This window comes from Hibiscus syriacus, unplaced genomic scaffold (genome assembly GCF_006381635.1).
Source record: "Hibiscus syriacus cultivar Baekdansim isolate YM2019G1 unplaced genomic scaffold, ASM638163v2 tig00111392_pilon, whole genome shotgun sequence".
NCBI classification, from domain to species: Eukaryota; Viridiplantae; Streptophyta; class Magnoliopsida; order Malvales; family Malvaceae; genus Hibiscus; species Hibiscus syriacus.
In genome coordinates this window covers 534,270-552,317 of record NW_024063078.1, presented here as the reverse complement: position 1 = coordinate 552,317, position 18,048 = coordinate 534,270, and the positions used below count along the sequence as shown (strand labels likewise).

At 34.5% G+C, this 18,048-nt stretch overlaps 2 protein-coding genes across 4 annotated transcripts; both read right to left on the bottom strand.

Annotated features, from left to right (window-relative positions):
* Window positions 1-3,217: 3,217 nt before the first annotated feature.
* On the bottom strand, window positions 3,218-13,492 carry LOC120160307 (vacuolar sorting protein 18-like). 3 transcript variants are annotated; one of them, XM_039170730.1, is made up of 24 exons: window positions 13,359-13,492; window positions 13,021-13,231; window positions 12,505-12,717; window positions 12,271-12,410; window positions 11,780-11,875; window positions 11,264-11,331; window positions 10,914-11,015; window positions 10,512-10,656; window positions 10,112-10,255; window positions 9,902-10,021; window positions 9,695-9,751; window positions 9,478-9,537; window positions 8,623-8,730; window positions 8,012-8,154; window positions 7,281-7,359; window positions 6,772-6,834; window positions 6,433-6,563; window positions 6,237-6,342; window positions 5,904-6,092; window positions 5,008-5,235; window positions 4,606-4,761; window positions 4,100-4,261; window positions 3,849-3,965; window positions 3,536-3,709 (listed from the first exon to the last, which is right to left on the bottom strand). In XM_039170730.1, exons 2-24 carry the CDS (start codon window positions 13,181-13,183, stop codon window positions 3,536-3,538), a joined length of 2,964 nt encoding a protein of 987 aa, XP_039026661.1. In that variant the 5' UTR covers window positions 13,184-13,231; window positions 13,359-13,492. The 3 variants fall into 3 exon arrangements, with proteins under 3 accessions (XP_039026663.1, XP_039026661.1, XP_039026662.1); XM_039170731.1 differs by having other exon boundaries at window positions 13,021-13,237; window positions 13,359-13,486; XM_039170732.1 differs by lacking the exon at window positions 13,359-13,492 and having other exon boundaries at window positions 3,218-3,709; window positions 13,021-13,183.
* LOC120160308 (beta-glucuronosyltransferase GlcAT14A-like) lies at window positions 11,069-17,454 on the bottom strand. The gene is made up of 5 exons (XM_039170733.1): window positions 16,683-17,454; window positions 15,727-15,802; window positions 15,522-15,637; window positions 14,298-14,869; window positions 11,069-11,089 (listed from the first exon to the last, which is right to left on the bottom strand). Exons 1-4 carry the CDS (start codon window positions 17,317-17,319, stop codon window positions 14,361-14,363), a joined length of 1,338 nt encoding a protein of 445 aa, XP_039026664.1. The 5' UTR covers window positions 17,320-17,454; the 3' UTR covers window positions 11,069-11,089; window positions 14,298-14,360.
* Between the last annotated feature and the right edge of the window lie 594 nt (window positions 17,455-18,048).

The window sequence follows — 18,048 nt, the reverse complement described above, 5'->3', positions numbered from 1 at the left end:
TTAAGTTTAGTAAAAAAATTGAATTTTTTTAAAGTTTAGTGAAAAAATAGGAGAAAAAATAAAATTTAGTGATAAAATTTATAATTTACCCTTAAAAAATGAAAGTGACAATAATTGAGGTTTGGAGATATGGACAGGAAGATCACGTGATGGTCCAACCCTGTCACGAGTAGAGAGCAACACGTACTCATTTTGTAGTAAAAATACAACAATGCCCCAAAGGCCAGAACAAAGCCTAATAAATAAATTAAAAATAATAATAGTACTAATGGTTCGGTGGGACCCGTATTGAATGGGAGAGTGGGCCCAGGGTTCACCTATTGGCTGAATATTATCGGCTATCTTATTTGGTTTCAGATAAGCATGCCATCTGTTACTTCAGTTTTGGGCTATACCTTATCAATTTCTCCACTATTTTCGTGATAAATAACGAACATTACATTTAGGGACGGCAAATAATGGGGGCGAGTTCGGATACCCTTTCTCATTTTTATACTCACGTAATATTTTTGTATTCATTATTTATTTATTATTTTAAGTAAAATTTTTAATTTTACACTCGTCTATATAAATATATTCTCAAATCTATTTCATACTCATTACTCAACTAGATATTTATTATTCATCCAGTATCCGCCTAACAATAACCTTGCATATTATAAGAATGTTTATATTATAATATTTGATTAAATTACAAGTCATATTCTATAAAATCTTAAGATTTATAGAATAATCTATAAAATTAAATATAATTTCATAATGTTCAAGATTTATATGGTGGATAGTTAGTGGGCGGGCGGGTGGATATAGGGTAGACAATGTCATAAACTCATCACCTACCTAGTACTCATGGAGAGTGTGACTTTTTACATCCACACCCACCCACTACCCATTAAACTTATATTCATCTCGCCCCAATTAGAGTGAATGAAGTACGAAATCCATGAAATTATATCCCTAATTACATTCTAATTTCTTTTCGGATTAATTGAAAAAGAGCTATTACACAAGAGATCTACACACTATAACGTGTACTATAAATTAGTCCTTAAAATTTGAATTATTTTATATTACTCCTAAAATTATTAGTGTTATTCCATTTTAATCCTTCTATTAAAGCAGCATTAACTCTACTAGTTTTTTAAGGTATTGAGAATTGAACTTGCAATTTTATAAAAAGTTAATATATTTGTAGAGGTATTGAGAATTTAACATGTGACCTAAAAAATTAATCAATTTTTAAATATGTTGAGATTTTTAAAATATCATGAGTTTAATTCTTAGTTTCTTAAAAATATATATTATTACTTTTTAACCAATAGAATTAATGATACAATAATAAAAGGATCAAAATGAAATAATATTAATAGTTTGAAGATTGATATAAAATATTTTAAAATTAAAGATTAATTTAAAATAAAGATCATAGCTTTTCCGCTCCATGTAAGACATGAATTGTCATTTAATGTTAAATAAATTTCATATAGCAATAGAAGTACCTAATTTAAATAATGTTGATAGTTTAATAACTTAAATAGAATATTTTAAAATTTTAGGAGTAATTTAAAATCATTGCATAATCTGGGGATACCTAGTGCAGTTAATTCTTTATTCTAGATAAGGAGATAGAAAACAGCTTATGAACCGCGAGAACTTGCTTATATTATCGTGATAAAATTAAAAAATCTCGTTTGGACACTGGAAATGATAAAAACCGCTCTTGAAAAGGAAAACAGAAGGTCCAGTCTTCTTGCTCGCTTCCTTCATCTCAGTCTCCATTTTGAAAACAGCTCATAAGCTTAGCGAAAAGGAGAAAAATTAAACGATACGTAGCTAAAAGAGTGTAGAGAAGAAGATAATGAGTTACCTGAACTGTGTGTGGATGGCGACGAGCGTGGCGGTGGTACTAGGCCGAGGCGAAAACCAAGGTCAAAATTGGAAATCGGGCATGAAGTTTCTCCAACGGGGCCAACGCAGGCTCTTCGACGGGGAATCTTCGGATCTCCGACCGATTTCCAGTACGATCGGATCGGATCTTTCCGGGATGATCGGGAACCGGGAAGGTCAAGCCGATGAATCGATACGTCGAGTCATGTATCTTAATTGTTGGGGCCAAGGATAAAGGATCCGACCTTTGTTCTCCCTACTTCTTCAGTTCCACGACCCTAAAAACAGAGGAAATTAGAGGGAAAGGGTGTGGAAGATGTGAATACAAAAGAGAGCTTGTGGATCAATGGAAGAAATGATGAACATCAAAATGAAACAAAAACATTGTAATTGTTTTGGGTTTTTTGTTTCAATCAATTTGTGTACATATTTGATTATCCACCTGGGATTTGAATAAGATTTAGAATTCAGGTAAGAATCTGTAATTTGCATGCGGCAGCTTAAATCAATCGATGTTCATTATCGAAATTGGATATAAATGAAGTTCAGACTAACATTTCATTTATTCAAGCAAACTAATAGTAGAAATATAGTATTGCTAGGCTTTGAATAATTGAACGCAATTAGACTTTAAACATTGTATTACAAACAATAAACAGAATACTCATCAGTTGACTTGGCAGTCATAAAATCAGGGAACAATTTTGAGATAAGGATTATGTAAAGGCATAATAATAAAATTAACCCTAATATTTGTATAAAGGGTCATTTTGTCCCTATCTTTTCTTCTTAAACATTTTAGTCCTCAATATTTTATTTTAGAATAAAATATCTTATGATCATAAAAATCATTAGTTAACTAACAATTATCGTTTTCTATTAATGTTATAGATCCACGCGTAATATCATGTCATCAAAAAAATATTTTTAAATATATTTTTACAAGTTTAAATGTAATTAATTATAATTATAGTTTATTTTAAAAATAAATTTGTTTAAGTATCATATATTGATTTGTCAAGTCAATATGAAACATTAACAGTTAGTTAACCAACGATTTTCATTCAACTAGAGAACATTTTACTTTAAAATAAAACATTAAGACTAAAATACTCTAAAAAAATAAAAGATAAAGTAATCATTTGGGCAAACATTAGAGGTAATTTTGTTATTATAACTCATCTAAATATCTTATGTTCTATACGACTTCGTGTAATAACATACAATACTTTTGATTTTATATAATTACGAATAAGACGTTAACTTAATTAGATATAAATATATTGCGTCAATTTATGCATATAAATATATAACATCATAATCAAAATTATGAGGAAAGAAACATAAATAAACAGATTACACGATCCATTTCCAAGTAACAAAAGATTGGTTGATTACATAAAAAAAACCCCAAACTTGGAACACAAAAAGAAAAACAGAAAACAAAGAGGCATGGGAGGAAATGCAAACGATACAATAAATAGAAAAAGGAAAAGGAAAAGAAAAGGGAACAATACGAATAAATTGCATGAAATAAGCAACCATTCAGGCTCAAGTGATGCTGAGAAGGCTAGAAAACCACATAACCGGCCCTAGGACGGCACGGTGCGGATGGACCGGAATGGGTCGGTGGACATGCATAATCCAATCATACAGGCAAAGAAAAGCTTCTTTGGTTTCCGAGGTTCTGCGGTTTTATCTCCCATGAATTAACCTGCCGGGCTTCCTCCGGCATGATGAAAGGCAAAGAGATTTCACGGATCATTAATTCGCCACAAAATGGGCATTCACTGGCCACTGCATCATCTAACTGGGATCGGAGCTGCCGACGAATCAAACAGATATCTCAATTAAAGTACTGAGTTTGGACTACTATTAAGGCAATTCGGGGAATAGATTTCCAGCAAAAAAACAAGCTATAGATTCAAGCAATCGTTACACAAAAGGGAAGTGATATATACTTTATCAGTAGGGCTGACACTAGTAATGGCTTCGTTTGTCATACCACCATTCGATTCCCTTCGGACTTCGCCACTAAGTAAAGTTAGTTGCTTGTGCAAATCCAGTATGTATTCTGCCTGCCATACAAATTTTACTCGTAAAAGGTTTACCGAGGCCACGAAGAAAGAACTATCCAGAAATCGTTATCTTTCAGCCAACATGCAAAACATGAACATATGAGAACTGAGAGAATGATAGGCAAACAACTTACTTGAGATTCATTGGTGCAACGTGTCACGTGTGCAATCAGGCAGTGGGCGTGAAAAGCATGTCCACAGGGAAAGACATAGAAAGGAGTCATTGTTCCTACAGCAGTATATCCGCTAGCCATTCTGTAATCCCCGCCAATAGCCAAAATTTTACGCCTACAGACCTGATAATTCAGATGAAGTCGACTAATCAAGGGCTATTCAATTCATAGGCCGAGGAATACAAGTTTACCAATAAATTACAATATTTCCAACAGGAAAGTAAATTAAAATATCAGCCAAGGTATTGTCAATAAAATTAATATTTTTTCACACTCGTGCTAAAAGCAAGCCCTCTCCATGTGTGTAACATTACCTGCTTCTTGTAAAACTATGTAGAAAGCTAGAGCAAACTGAATGGAGCATGAATGGCTTTACCTCCATAATCCATTTAAGATGTTGGAAAAAAATAAATCTAAGAATGCCATCAACTTCTCAATGGAAATTAAAAATTAGGATGATCAATTACCCCACAATCCTCGTCACGGTCAACCACAACATATCTCTGAGCTAATGCACTAATATCATTTCTAATGTTGTCTGCACCATGTGTTGCATCATTCATCTCCTGCTTCAATTGCTCAATTTGCTTGTTGTAATCATCCAGTGAGGAGCAAATTGCCTCCTACATACATGCATGAAAAAAAATTAACAGGTACAAAAAAAAATGTTAAATGGTATCATCCTACGTCTATTAAATCTTGGGTTTCCTATGGTCTTATATCCAAATTGAGCCCCTTCACCTATAACCAATTGCTTTTAGATGCTTAACATGGCATTAAAGCTAGTGCGCTATGTTGTGCCTAACTAACCCCATTTGAGGTGAGGGTGAGAAATAAGCACTAATATAATCAAAATACCAAAATCCCACCTTGAAGTCATCAATTAAAGCAAAGTCGGGAAAGAATGGCAATATGTCCTCAATCTTTAGTAGGCCATCTGTTTCCTTGAGAAATGCTATTGCCTTTCTTATATTCTCCCTTTTAGTTCCCTTTTCCTGCTCAATAACATGCTTGGCAACCATCAGCCAAAGCTTCTTTCTCAAGTCTTCATCATCTTCAACCTTGTCAGCTTCAGCCATTGCTAGCTCTGGATCAATCTAGAGAACCAGAAATAGAATAAATACTGATGTGATGTAAAATCCAGATGAACTATGTTTGATCAAATATACCACCAGTATGCATCACACATAAAATAACATGTTCAAGCTACAAACATTTATATTTGAAATAGCAAATTAAATGATAGTTGAACATGACTATTTCATGTGCGTCCAATGCAACACGTCTTGAGTAAATAAATGCATGAAAAGATGGCTCTATTGAATAGGCCACCAATGATTATCCCTTTAGAGTGTACACTCAACTTTAAAATGGAAAGCAAAGCGTACCTAATGAAAGGATTACTTAGAATCCCATCCTATAGTAAAGGACTTCGAACCAATGATTTGCATGTGATCTCTGCATTACACTCCATTGCTAGTTACCAGGGATTTATAGACCTTAATATCCAACTAGAAAATTTTCTTAAGCAGAGATAGACAATTACGTTATTTACCTAGACAACACCAAAATGTTCCATAAAATGTTCAGTAATTCAACTTTTTTATATAGTAGTAATAATAATAACAAATCCATACCTAACTTCTCTGAGTGGATGCTATAATTTCTAAATCAAATTCTCATAGTAATAACACAATTTCCAATCTAAACGGTATGAGAAAAATTGTTATCAAGGAACTATCAGATATATTGACAGAAATATTACCTGCAGAGCAAGAGCAACAGCTTCCTCATGCATTGCCATCATGCTATATATATGAACGCAGGCACGCATCCGTTTTTCCTTGAGGCAGAGGCGCAGGGCATACTTAGGGTCATAAAAGAAATCAGGCCCGTTCTCTTGCCCTTTTCCGAATTTGCATTGTAGGAAACGTAAAAGGGAACTATCATCTTCCTGCATAAAATAAAAAAGAAAACTAAACATCAAAAAAGGCGAGCAAAACCCAAGGAACTGTCATCTTTTAATTATTAACATGCCACCTTGTGCACGTGCCATTATAACTTAAGAGGAAGCTTCTAAATTCTAAACCAAATCCACCTGCTTAGCATACAAAGAGAGCAACAAATTGTGGATTCCTGGATCCTCATTATGCAAATGATGAACACAGAATTCCAAGTATTTAATTACTTCATGGGTTTCATTCCTGCAAGTTGCACAAAGTTGCTATAAGAAGTCATTCAAGATCCATATAAGACATGGATGATTAGATAAGCAAATATGAGAAGACCATTACTTTGCATGTGGTTCACTTGAATAACGCATCATTGCAGGAATAAGTTTCCTTGGGTTCAGGTTGTTTGAGGCCATCCACGACTCGACAGTCTCATAAGCATCGAGAGTAATAAGATCTGGGGCAAACTTGTACTGCAGTGTCCAATATTGTTACTTTTTTCAATAAGAATGAACTAGAAATGAGAGGTGTTGTGCTATCACAAAAGAACAGCTAGCTTGTATAGGATAAAACTGAATGAGGAATTCAGTCACATGAAAAGATGAAGAAAATAATATACAAGGACCTGCTTACCAACCAGCAGAATGTGACGGAAAGGATGTTAGTGACATGATTGTTTACCTGAAGATCTACTGGAACAGCAGGTTTTCGAAGAACTTCCAATGCCTTCTTTGCTTCCCCTTGCTAGAGGAAAAAAAAGAACAGCTTTAAGGTTCAAATAGAAATACAGAATAACAAAGTAAAAATATCTAATTAAATATTACATAAAAAGTAAATAAAAAAAGTTACTTTCTAATCTTAATAAATGGCTAACATGTTACAGCTCCTTTGTTCTGTTACTTAATAAGCCACTAATAGAAATGTGCCGTGGGGGCCGGGGGGGGAAGGAAATAAGTCTATCATTCATCAGATTGGTGAAGACTAAATGAAAAGTTTCCATATCAGAATTATACACCCTATAATACACTTAAGGCTTGCACAAGAAAACCCAAAAGCTTTATACCCCCCAACCCTCCCACAAAGAAATCAGAAATAAATAAATAAAATGGAAGCATAAGGAAAGATAAATCAAGTAGATAGGAGAAGCAGCAGTAGGTTCCAATGACAATAAGGAAAGAATGTCCTAAAACCTGAATATGGTAATGAATAACAATCCCATGCTGTTCCTTCAGACTAGCAAAAAATACTAATTCTTCAACCCTCCCATAGCTGCAGAAGTTTGCAAAAGAAAATTATTAATGTTAGTAATGCTTCAATACAAAAAGGGTTAATAGATTAAAGGAAATAAATACGGAGTCAAAAACTGCAGCAAGTAAGCAGACATTTACAGATGATACTGAAGCAAATGACAGGGCTTCTAGCCCAAACAATCGAAAATTATGGGTCTAACCACGAGAGTCCAAGAAAATCAGTCAACTCTTGAGGACACATGTTAGTTTTCTGTTGTTCATTTTGCACATCTGGCATAATACAGAACATCAATCGTTTGATCATGTGAGAGTACACAAGAAGTAATCCAGTGTAATTATTGACTCGATATGGAAATTAACTTAGGATGTGCTTTGAAAGAGTCAATGTTCTTTTTATATTCACACTAAAAGAATATCACTAGTGCCATATTTTCACACAAGATAAACCTTAATTGTTGAATGGAGGCCCAAACAATAAGCTATACTTCCAATTTTCGACCTTAAGCTAATGTGAGAGGTCCTTTATCTTCCCATGGCAAAACTCTTGAAAAGTAAAAGTACATAACCATTAAGACAGAGCAAATGTAATACATAATATTATTGAACCATGAAAGATTATTTACATGATAATGTAGAGACTAAGAAATGGTTCATGAATCACAGATTATTACCTCTCTAGAAGTCTCATTGTAGTCACTTCATCCAAAACATCTTTGCAGTCACTAAGGAAAGCACGAAACTCTTTAATGATAGACTGATATTCAGAATTACGATTCACCAAAGCTGTATCATCTTCTAAAAGAAGGCGATTTATCTAAAAATGTTGACATGCAAAACCAAGCATTAGAGATGACTACTGGTTCTTGGTTTTCTTGCATCAAGGGAGAATTTAGTCCTCTTACAACAGTGCAATCCACAACGCAGATAATGAAAAGTATTAATTTCCCAAAAAGTAGATGCATTTTAAAGTCACTTTGCTCATTACTAATCAAGTTCAAAATATAAAATTGTAATTGCTAATATTGTCCATGACCTAAAGACAGTAATATATGCAGAAAATCGATTGAAAAAGACAAATATGAAACATTTATATTGGACACTCATCTCATCAGCCTTTATTGTCATTATCGGAATGTTTAAGAAACCTAGCCTCTACACTTCTAACCTCATGTTTATCACACATTTCAGTTTTATAAAGGCACTAGCACATCATTGAGTATATATAAGCTAAGTAGTAACTAGGTTATGCATCTAAGTTCATGCGGAAAAGAAAAACTGAAACCTTGTCCAGGTACAGTTCTGTCACCCATGTGGAGATCATTGTTATTTGGCATTTTTCGTCCTTTGAAAGATTGTCAAGCTTCCTTAACAAAAAGGTTCTCAAAGCATCCTGAAAACAGAGACCATACTAGTTTGTCAATGAATGTCAAATACAAATGCTTGACGTGCGCGAGTATAATGGAGTAGTGTTGCCCTGTATGTCATATTAATATACAGAAACTTGAATCTACAGATGCTTTAGTTGGGTTTTGTTTTATGCAAAGGCATACACACTGAAGATTATTGTTTGTTAGGCACTCAAAATTGTTATCATATTAAAGAATAAAAAGAACTCAGCTCAGCAAGTTTACACTTCTGCCCTGAAAAAATTCCTGCCTCAGGTTGCATTAAAGTTAATATGGTATAAAAAATGTATAAATCAACTTGATTAAGTTTCTACAACATCTTAACCAAGACAACAAATGTAAAGTTACCAGTTCAAAAACTAAAGGGGGAAAAGGGTAGATTTCTAAATCGTGTTCTTCAGCAAAAAGGATCAGGATGATAAAATTGGTCAAACCAATTTATCATGGCTATTCGATAATTTCAATCTTTGAATTGAAATTAATTCATAGAGTAAGATCTGATATTTTCATTGTTAGAAATACTTTTCTTGAATAAGTCGTGAATTTTTCAAGGATGGTGCTAAAGATCTTGTCAAAGGGTAAGAGGAAAAAGAGAACAAGGATTACATGCATAAAATCTAAAACTGGATTTGAAAATGTACAAGACTCGAGCTATGTGGTGGATAAAATACTACTCAAAGAAAGGGAAAAACAAATATAGATACAAATCAAATTAAAGATACAGAACTTGCCTGTTCATTGACACTGATAAACTTCAAAGTGATCTCCTCAAAGGATAATATATAGTTAATCTGCAAAACACAAGTGTCAGTATTCAGTAACAAATTTCCTTCATATGGAAAATAAAGAAAAAAGCACACAAACTATTCAGCGTTAGGATGTACAAGATTAATGGAGAATTAATTTAAGATACATGAATAAAACAATATCAAGGAAGAAGGAATTCACTTTTGCATAAAAGGATGCTGCCCTGAGGAAGTCCCTGGAGCTGAATGCAGCTTCAGCCTGCTTAAACAATATCCCGGTCATAGACAATTAGGATGATAACAAGATTCTCTACACAAAATTTGCAACCTAGGAGTGGCAATTTATTTAAGCTTTGTTCTATGAAATTACATGCCAACAACCAAAAGAGACATTACTTCTAGACAGGACCTGAACTAAATATACTTGGTCTTTCTGGAGTGGATCACGAGAATTGGCTAAAGCTGCAGCATACTCTTTCATATCTAGATAGACCTTCCACATATCTCGACCTTCATCATTCACAGAAACCTAGAAGATGTTTCCAATCCAGAGGCCAGAAAGTTAGCCTGATATAGTTTAGACTGAAAGATAAGATGAAGTCAAATGTAAGATACAAACCTGAAAGATAGAGTTCTGGTCATACGCATAGAACAACCCTGCAGTTGCATCACTACATAGTCCAATAATTCCTCTTGAAGAAGAGTCTGAAACCTGATCAAACTGAAGTTCTTCTATGATTTGCTCGCTAATTCTATTTACAACCTATGCAGCATTTAGGAATGAAGGTTACATGATTGTAAAAGCTAAAAGAACTGGAAAAAAAGAAAATTAAACAATCCTAAATAAACACTAACAAATCTGACCCCAAGGTCCTTCAGACATAACATATAGAGGGCCCTAAGAAAGTCTCATACTCATTAGAAAACTCATTACCAGGATGGATGCAACTGAATTCAGAACACTACAAATGGATAATATCAGCATTAAAAATAAAACGTGAGTAATTATCACAACACACCTTAACCTTATTCCCAATAAGAAGCAAAAAGTGAAATTCGGACACTGCCATGGAACTGGGTTTGACTACTTCTGCACCATTAGACAACTTTGCATAGTCCAGGAGAGCCTTGTTCTCCACAAAGTTTTCATCGCCATTTGGAGAACTAGATCAAAATATATCCACGGTGAATGATAATGAGATCACGTTCATAAATATTTATCAGATATAACAAGTTCAAATGCATTATGGTTAGGTAAAGTGAAATGAAATGAAATGCATCCTAAGACATACTCAAAAGGTTAGCTGCAACTAAAGTATCAAACATGAATTAGATTTTGGAGAAGGCTGGGATAGAAATTAACAAATGAAAGAGTGTAAACAGATGGTTGACAAAAAAATAACAAGTATTTAAATCTTTACCTACGCTGTGATCCAAAATTTAGGCTGCCATGGTAGATGCCAGCTCCAGAAAGCCATGCGAAATGAACAGCTCTTTTTTGCTTCATAAAGAAATGCAAATCACTGAAAGGATACAATGGCAGCAGCAAAACCCCATATTCAGAAAGCACCATAACATTAATATATATATATATATACACACACGTCAGAAAGGATAGATAGTACTTCTCAACCAATAACAAAATGTAATTGTGTTAGTCACAAAGAATAAGCTTAATATCCTGTGCGATAAGTTCTGTAAACACAAGATTCCGTTCTATATTCCGAGTAGATGAAAATAAAACGATACAATCATGAAGAGGAAAACTTGCCTGTTTGGTATTTCACCAGGAAGTTCCATGAAATGCACAGCACGGTTCAAGTAACTGGCAAAAATTGTCTAGTAATGAAAAAACAAATTGAATAAATAAAATTATATATCCACGATATAGAATTATATAAACCATAGCAAGAGAACCTCAAAGTAAGAACACATTTAGGAAAACAGAAGATGTTATAAACATGGTAGGCATTTAAATGAGAAACCCGTTTCACTGACATTGAAAAAAAATCACATCTAAATAACTGTTTAGGAAGAAATAAAACCACAGATAAAACATTTCTCTGATAGCAAACTAGGTGGGTGGAAAAAATGGCATTTCTTGGGCTGAATAAAATCTGGCCCAATCAATTAATAAATTAATAGAGGGAAAAAGGGATACCATCTGTAAATAGAAGCAGCAGCAGTATAACAGTCAACAACCATAGGGAAAATATTAACATCTTCTTTTGTTCCCAATCACTTTTAAAACCTTAAACAGGGGAAAAGGCATTAGAGCTCAGCTTACTTCTAGTGATCCAACTCCAGTGAAAGAATAAAGTCTTGTGGGAGTAACAGCCATCACATAATATCTAGATCCATTGCTCAAGATAGCTGTTTCCATCTGTATAAAGCAACAAAGTCAGTTTAAAAAGAAAATTGTATGAATGCCAGTCTCCTGGCAGTTCCTCAAATCAACAAATCCTTTGATTTTATCAAGAGATGAGACCCAATCTTAAGCAGCAACCTATTTCAGCTAGTTCATTATAAATTGTCTAGTAGAAAATAGTGCTTCCACCCAAACCAACAGAAGATTTAAGATGCAGATTTGCAATAAGCACAGGACTAGAACTTTGACCATCTAAAGAATAAATGTTTTTAGCTAAAGAAAGAGTGTCTACTTGCTTTCACAATGCAATGTTCAAGCAGAACAACTATATCAGAAGAAAGGGTTCATGAAATGAAGAAAAAACAGATAATTAAAGCCCATTCCTGATCTAAAGATGCAAAATAGTGTACCTGCAAACCCATGATAGCTTCTGGAAGTTCAGCTAATTCAAATAAAGGCTTTATATACTTTTCCTTCTTGTCCTTCTCATCTACAGCAATTTCATACAGTTGACCATTCTCTGTACCAAGAATGACTTCCTTTGTAGAAGCTGCATTAGAAAAAATGAACAGAATTGCATAACTAAATCAATATGCGCAAAGTTTGGTCCCCTCAAAGAAGCAATGGCCGTGAAATAAATTTACCTTCAGTTATCTGTTGCCTATTCCAGGCAACAGCATTGACAACTAGACTTTTCAATCTGCTTAACACACGAGGTTTGGTCCACTTTGCATGAGTGTAGAATGTATCAGCACCAACACTGCCCGCCACAGTAGCAATACAGTGGCTGCCCCCAGGATCAACAAAAACTCTATGGATTGATTGCTCCCCGGGTCGGCCCGCAGAGAGATCGATTTCTAAAATTCCAAATGGACAGGGAAAGGTTATAACATGCTTCCATAATTTACATATGCCACTAAATCTTCTTTACCACTCACTCGATACCTTAAATGCGAAGCTGAATCAAATACCTTATATCAATGAGTTACAGTTCAATTAACTTCAAGCTAATTAATTAACGAACAAGGAGTAAGAAGTGACTTGAAACTAGCCAAGAATTTCAAAATTGGACACTATACTTAGCCGATAACTAAAGGTTAAAAATAAAATTCAAATTATAACACTGAAAGTGTATTAATCAATAAAAGAGGATACCATACCACTAGAATCTCCGACGCCGAAATCATGTCTGATAATCCAACCTTTACTTGTTCCAAGCACAATCACATCATTTCCAGCTGCCATACACGTAATCACGCCGCGGCCTTTTGCCGCATATCTCTCGAGAAGATCTACTGTGAACACTTGTCTCCCTTGATCCATCCGTCAGCGTCACCGCCCTTTCCCGCCGTTTATTTTTATCGCCGATAGCTGAAACTAACAGCAAATTTTTACTTCAAATTGAGAATGGAGATGTATTCTCGGAAAGATCACTCAACTGAATTGCAAATAAATCGAAGTAATGCTTCGTAAAAAAAATTAAGCCTAAAAACAGTACCTGAATTGTAGAAAGAGATCAACTGGGGAACTTTCGTATCCTATCGCAATCGTATTTTAGACAGAGAAAGAAAACTGAAATTAAATCAAAACTCCTTGAAACGAGTCGTTTTAGTGTAACCCGGATCTCAAAACTCGCTATTGACTCGGGTTTGGCTCGGTACAGAACTGTGGCGTTTGTTAAAGGGATTTTTCATCCTTTGGGTAGATTGTTATTGAGTTTTTTTAAGGATAAATTATAAATTTGGTAACTGAACTTTACTTTTTCTCCTATTTCACACTATACTTTAAATCTTTTTAATTTTCTCATTGAACTTAATACATTAGATTTTGTGGTCACTTGATCGTTTTCTCACTAACAGCGTTATAAATGGGCTGTTATATAAATTCAAAACAACATCGTTGTTGTGACAATTTTATTTTTTAAAACGACATCGTTTTAACACCGTTAACTATTTAACGACAGAGTGACAAAAAAGCCTAATGTATTAAGTTCAGTAAGAAAATTGAAAACTTTTAAAGTTCAATGAGCAAAATAGGAGAAAGAGTAAAGTTCAATGATTAAATTTGTAGTTTACCCTTTCTTTTAAATTTTAAGATATAATTTGTTACTAGAATAAATTGAACAATAAATTAGTATAAATATTCATTTATTAATGTTATCTCGCTTGAATTTTCGGTTCAAATTGAATTGTAAATTTTTTAAAAAGTAAAAATTTTACCGTTGCATAAATTTATAACTATAATTATTGAAAGGATTAAATTATAGTTTTACTATTTTTTTTAGGACAAAAATGAATCCACCATTACATTAACTTAAAACTCTGTAATTCTAAAGGACTTAAACTGTAATTTTGCCATCATCATTACTAAGTCCCCGTGACTATCGCGGTCGTATATCGAATATCCATTGTTGTATGTTTACAAACAAAATTCCAAGTATGAATATATATATATAGCCATTTACACTTGGGGGATTATCTGATCCAACTCTACACCGCTATCACGAGCACCGCTTTTTCCGAAATTCTTCGGACAGCAGCGTGTTTACGAGTCGTTGCAGCCTCTCAGCACCGGGGCCTGGCCTAAACACGGAATCATAACCACGTACAGTGCAAGGGTCAGCTCTACCCTCAGAACTACCTATACACCATGCTCCGGGTGCAAAACGACCGGTGCGAGCAAGAAGCTCTTTATCGATTTTATCCAAGACCGGATCATTCTTATGGAACTTCCTAGCAAAGGGCGCATTGCTTTTTACCATTTTGTCAAAGTCTTTCATCGACAACGAGATTGGATGTTGTTTCGGAGGAGTGTCCCAAGCAATGTAGTGGAGATCGTGGCTTAATGCAGTGCTGCGAAATTCGTTGGTGTTGCAAATAACAGTGTGGAAATAGCCTTCCGGAGAGGAAATGAAGTTTGTATAATACATAAGCATGGTTCTTGGGAAGTTATCCCACCCCCATATACAATACTCAGCAAAGGTTCGAGTAAGAGCTACCCAAGCAGAACCTGCATGAAAAACAAAAGTCGAAACAACGGTTTGAAAATTTTCTTTATTCACGCTTCGGAGTTCAATATAAATATAAAACGCAGTGGTATTGTGTTTATATGCATATCGAAAAACAGAAACAACAATACGATAAGGCCAGGAAACGCAAAGCAGAGTTGATTATAAAGTGCATATGATGGAAAACCATCCTATATTGCTGGTCTCAGCTACCTAAGATTCAAATATCATTCCTTTCAATACCGGTATCCGATGTAGGCTTCGACACCAGGCAAAAACATTAGTTTATTTGGCACCCAATAACAAAATCAGCATAGGAAGGAACCCTGAAGATCGATTCTAAAATGCAAAAATAAGTTTCTTACTCCAATATGTAAGACTTAAAAAATCCGCAAGAATGTTTCATTCCAGCATTTACTATACTAGGAAATAAAATGCATGGCAAGTATAAATTATCCTTATTTGGCACATAAACTTCAGCTGATATTTCAACAGTCAACTAAAATATTGTTCGGGATTACAAGATAAAAGCGATCAACATAAAAGCATTACGATCTTTAAGAAAACAAGAAGTGGCAGAGGGCAAGCAATCTACCAATGATTAGAGAAAGTGCAGGGTACAGTGTGCTCGGTAAAGTAGGAAAAATAACCAACCTGTATATAACTTGAAAGATGTGGGTAGTGATCTACGTTGTGTAGTCCAAGCAATGTCGGACTTTTTGGACAAGTAAAGGCCAGGATCAACAATGATTGGTCTTGCCCTCTGGTTCCTGCAAAAGCATGTAATTAGGCAAGGAAAGTGGGGACATTACAGCATAAGAAAAGGAAATTTAGCGAGTACACAAGGTATTCAACTTACAACTTCCAACCAGTAATCTGCGTATGTTCAATGAAGTTGAGATTTCTTGACAAATTAGAGAAAACATGCAACAAATCTGCACAATTCAAACACACATAAATTAATCTTAAGCAAACCAGCCAGAAAAGGTAAAACCCCATTCGAAAACAGATCTAAGTTTCCGAAAACACCCCATAAATCAACTAGAAATGCATATTATAATGTCGAAAGAAAGATACCGATGGAGCTCTTTCAGATATTTTAACCATAAACGAAACTAAAATGATAATACAATTGGCACTTATTGCATGTCTCAAATGTACCCGTCTGCCTATGTGAGGGCCAAGTAGCTAAAATTCACAACGATGCAACTTAATGTCCTAAGACATAGCCAATTATGCATACAAATGAATAGTCTTTTGATGAAAAACCAATTGAATACTTTGACTCCGAGGTCCGAGTAGAATATACATACTAGATACAATCGCTAGGATTATAAACAAACAATGAGGGAACATTGAAGGAAACAATTATCTTTTGTGAGAACCTGGAGTAGCAATTTATCATACTATGATAGAGCCCTTTTTTACTTTACAATTAGAAATGCATTAACAGACATGGCTAAATCCTTTGATTGAGCACCCTCGTAAAATAATTGGCAGTTAACTTAAGCTAAAAGTTTCCTATAGAAACCGGAAAACATGCGTGAGATAGCGATACAAATGCCTAATCAACCTTATTTACATTCAATTGCCCTAAACTATACATATACATAACATAGTGTGATAAAAATAAGTGGCAGAAAGCAAAGTTCTTGAACGAATTTAGCACTATTATTCGCCTACAAGCATAGCAAATGTGCATTTACATTAAGCCTATCTAAAAGCCCTGGAACAACGGCAAACATAAACTATAACCACAAGAGCAATATAGCATTGATAATGAAATGATAAAAGCGCCAAAGTTTAGAGACTAACCATCTTGAGTCACAAGTGGGTAATCCGAGGCACTCAAGTTCAGAAACCAATCCCACTCCAAGCTCTCCTTCAACAGTATGGCAATCGCTTGAAGCGTCGAGGCGATCATTGTCGGACCTTTGTAAGTCACCAAGTTCGATTGCGCCATTACACGAACGTTTTTTACTTCGGCAAACGTCGGATCGTTCTTCACAGCATTCGCCAGTTCCAACCTTTCCCTAGGTGGGGCCTCGAGGTCCAAATGTAAAACATACTGATTCCTGGGATGAAAAACAGCCTGCAATGTCCTCATCATCCTATTACTATCTCCTTTAGTTCCTGAAATAAGATATGCTAATCTAGGCGCCTCGATACTCGAAGAACCATTGGTGTTGAACAATTTGTTCAAATCAGATTCCACAAAGTACCCACTTGAATCCTCCGTTTTTGCAACGGAAACAACGTCAAATGGCATTGGCAACTGATCTGCACCATGAGGAGTATCGAAAACCCCAAAAATAGCAGAGAAAACCAAAGTAATCGACACTAACAAGCTTGCAAGAAATGGGATAATCCATTTCCTATCGTTGAACACTCTGCTCGAAAGCCTTGTCAACGGGTTTCTCATCAAAACCAGTTTCCTATAAAGCTTTTTCATTTTGGGTAATCAAAAAGTTAGCTAAAGAACGCAAGATCCGTGAGGAACCAAGCAAAAATCCACCGAACTTACTAAGAAAAAAACATGGGTTTCAAGCAAAAAGAGCATTACTTCGGAAGGGAATCGAAATTCAAATACAAATTTGGTCAAAAAAGCATAAAAATCAAAATAAAAAAATAAAAGTTATTTACAGGCAATATACAGCAGGAAACAGTAACCGAGACAAAAATTTTAAAAAAATCAAGAGAAAAAACAAAAAGATTTCGTTTTCGCCACTAGATCTAATCACTAATCAATCCCAGAAAACCGATAATGAAGAATCGGAAAATGATTGACTTAAAGTCTAAGTTTTTGGATACTTCGAATACACGTCGTGAGAGGTAAGGGAAACAACAAGCTTAATTTGAAACAAAAATGGCTAAGAAAATGAAATATAAATGCTTACTCAAGGAGGGAATAATTGTTGGTTCAACAGATTATGAGCTTTGAGATCGATTGATGAGAAATATAAATTAATATTTTAATTCTTAGTTTTCATTTGATAACTTTTGTCAGGCCTTTGTGGGTTCGAATCAAACCAATTAATTTTTCAAATTAGGTAAGTAGCTGAATGGATGGTTGCTGTTTTTAGTTAAAAGGATAATTTTTGTTCTTATAATAATATATCTAATTTATTATTTTCGTGTTTATTATATGTTTACATCAATTTAATATTTAAAATTGTTTAAT

Excerpts from the sequence above, each read along its gene's own strand:
- LOC120160307 (XM_039170730.1), bottom strand. The coding sequence starts at position 13,183 with ATGGATCAAGGGAGACAAGTGTTCACAGTAGATCTTCTCGAGAGATAT. Across the intron at positions 11,332-11,779 it reads CTGGAGTTGGATCACTAGAA|ACAATTTTTGCCAGTTACTT; the intron begins GTAAGCTGAGCT and ends TTTCATTACTAG. Across the intron at positions 6,835-7,280 it reads TTATTCATTACCATATTCAG|CAAGGGGAAGCAAAGAAGGC; the intron begins GTTTTAGGACAT and ends TTTTTCCTCTAG.
- LOC120160308 (XM_039170733.1), bottom strand. The coding sequence starts at position 17,319 with ATGAAAAAGCTTTATAGGAAACTGGTTTTGATGAGAAACCCGTTGACA. Across the intron at positions 15,803-16,682 it reads CCCACTTGTGACTCAAGATG|ATTTGTTGCATGTTTTCTCT; the intron begins GTTAGTCTCTAA and ends TGAATTGTGCAG. Across the intron at positions 15,638-15,726 it reads CAGATTACTGGTTGGAAGTT|GAACCAGAGGGCAAGACCAA; the intron begins GTAAGTTGAATA and ends ATGCTTTTGCAG.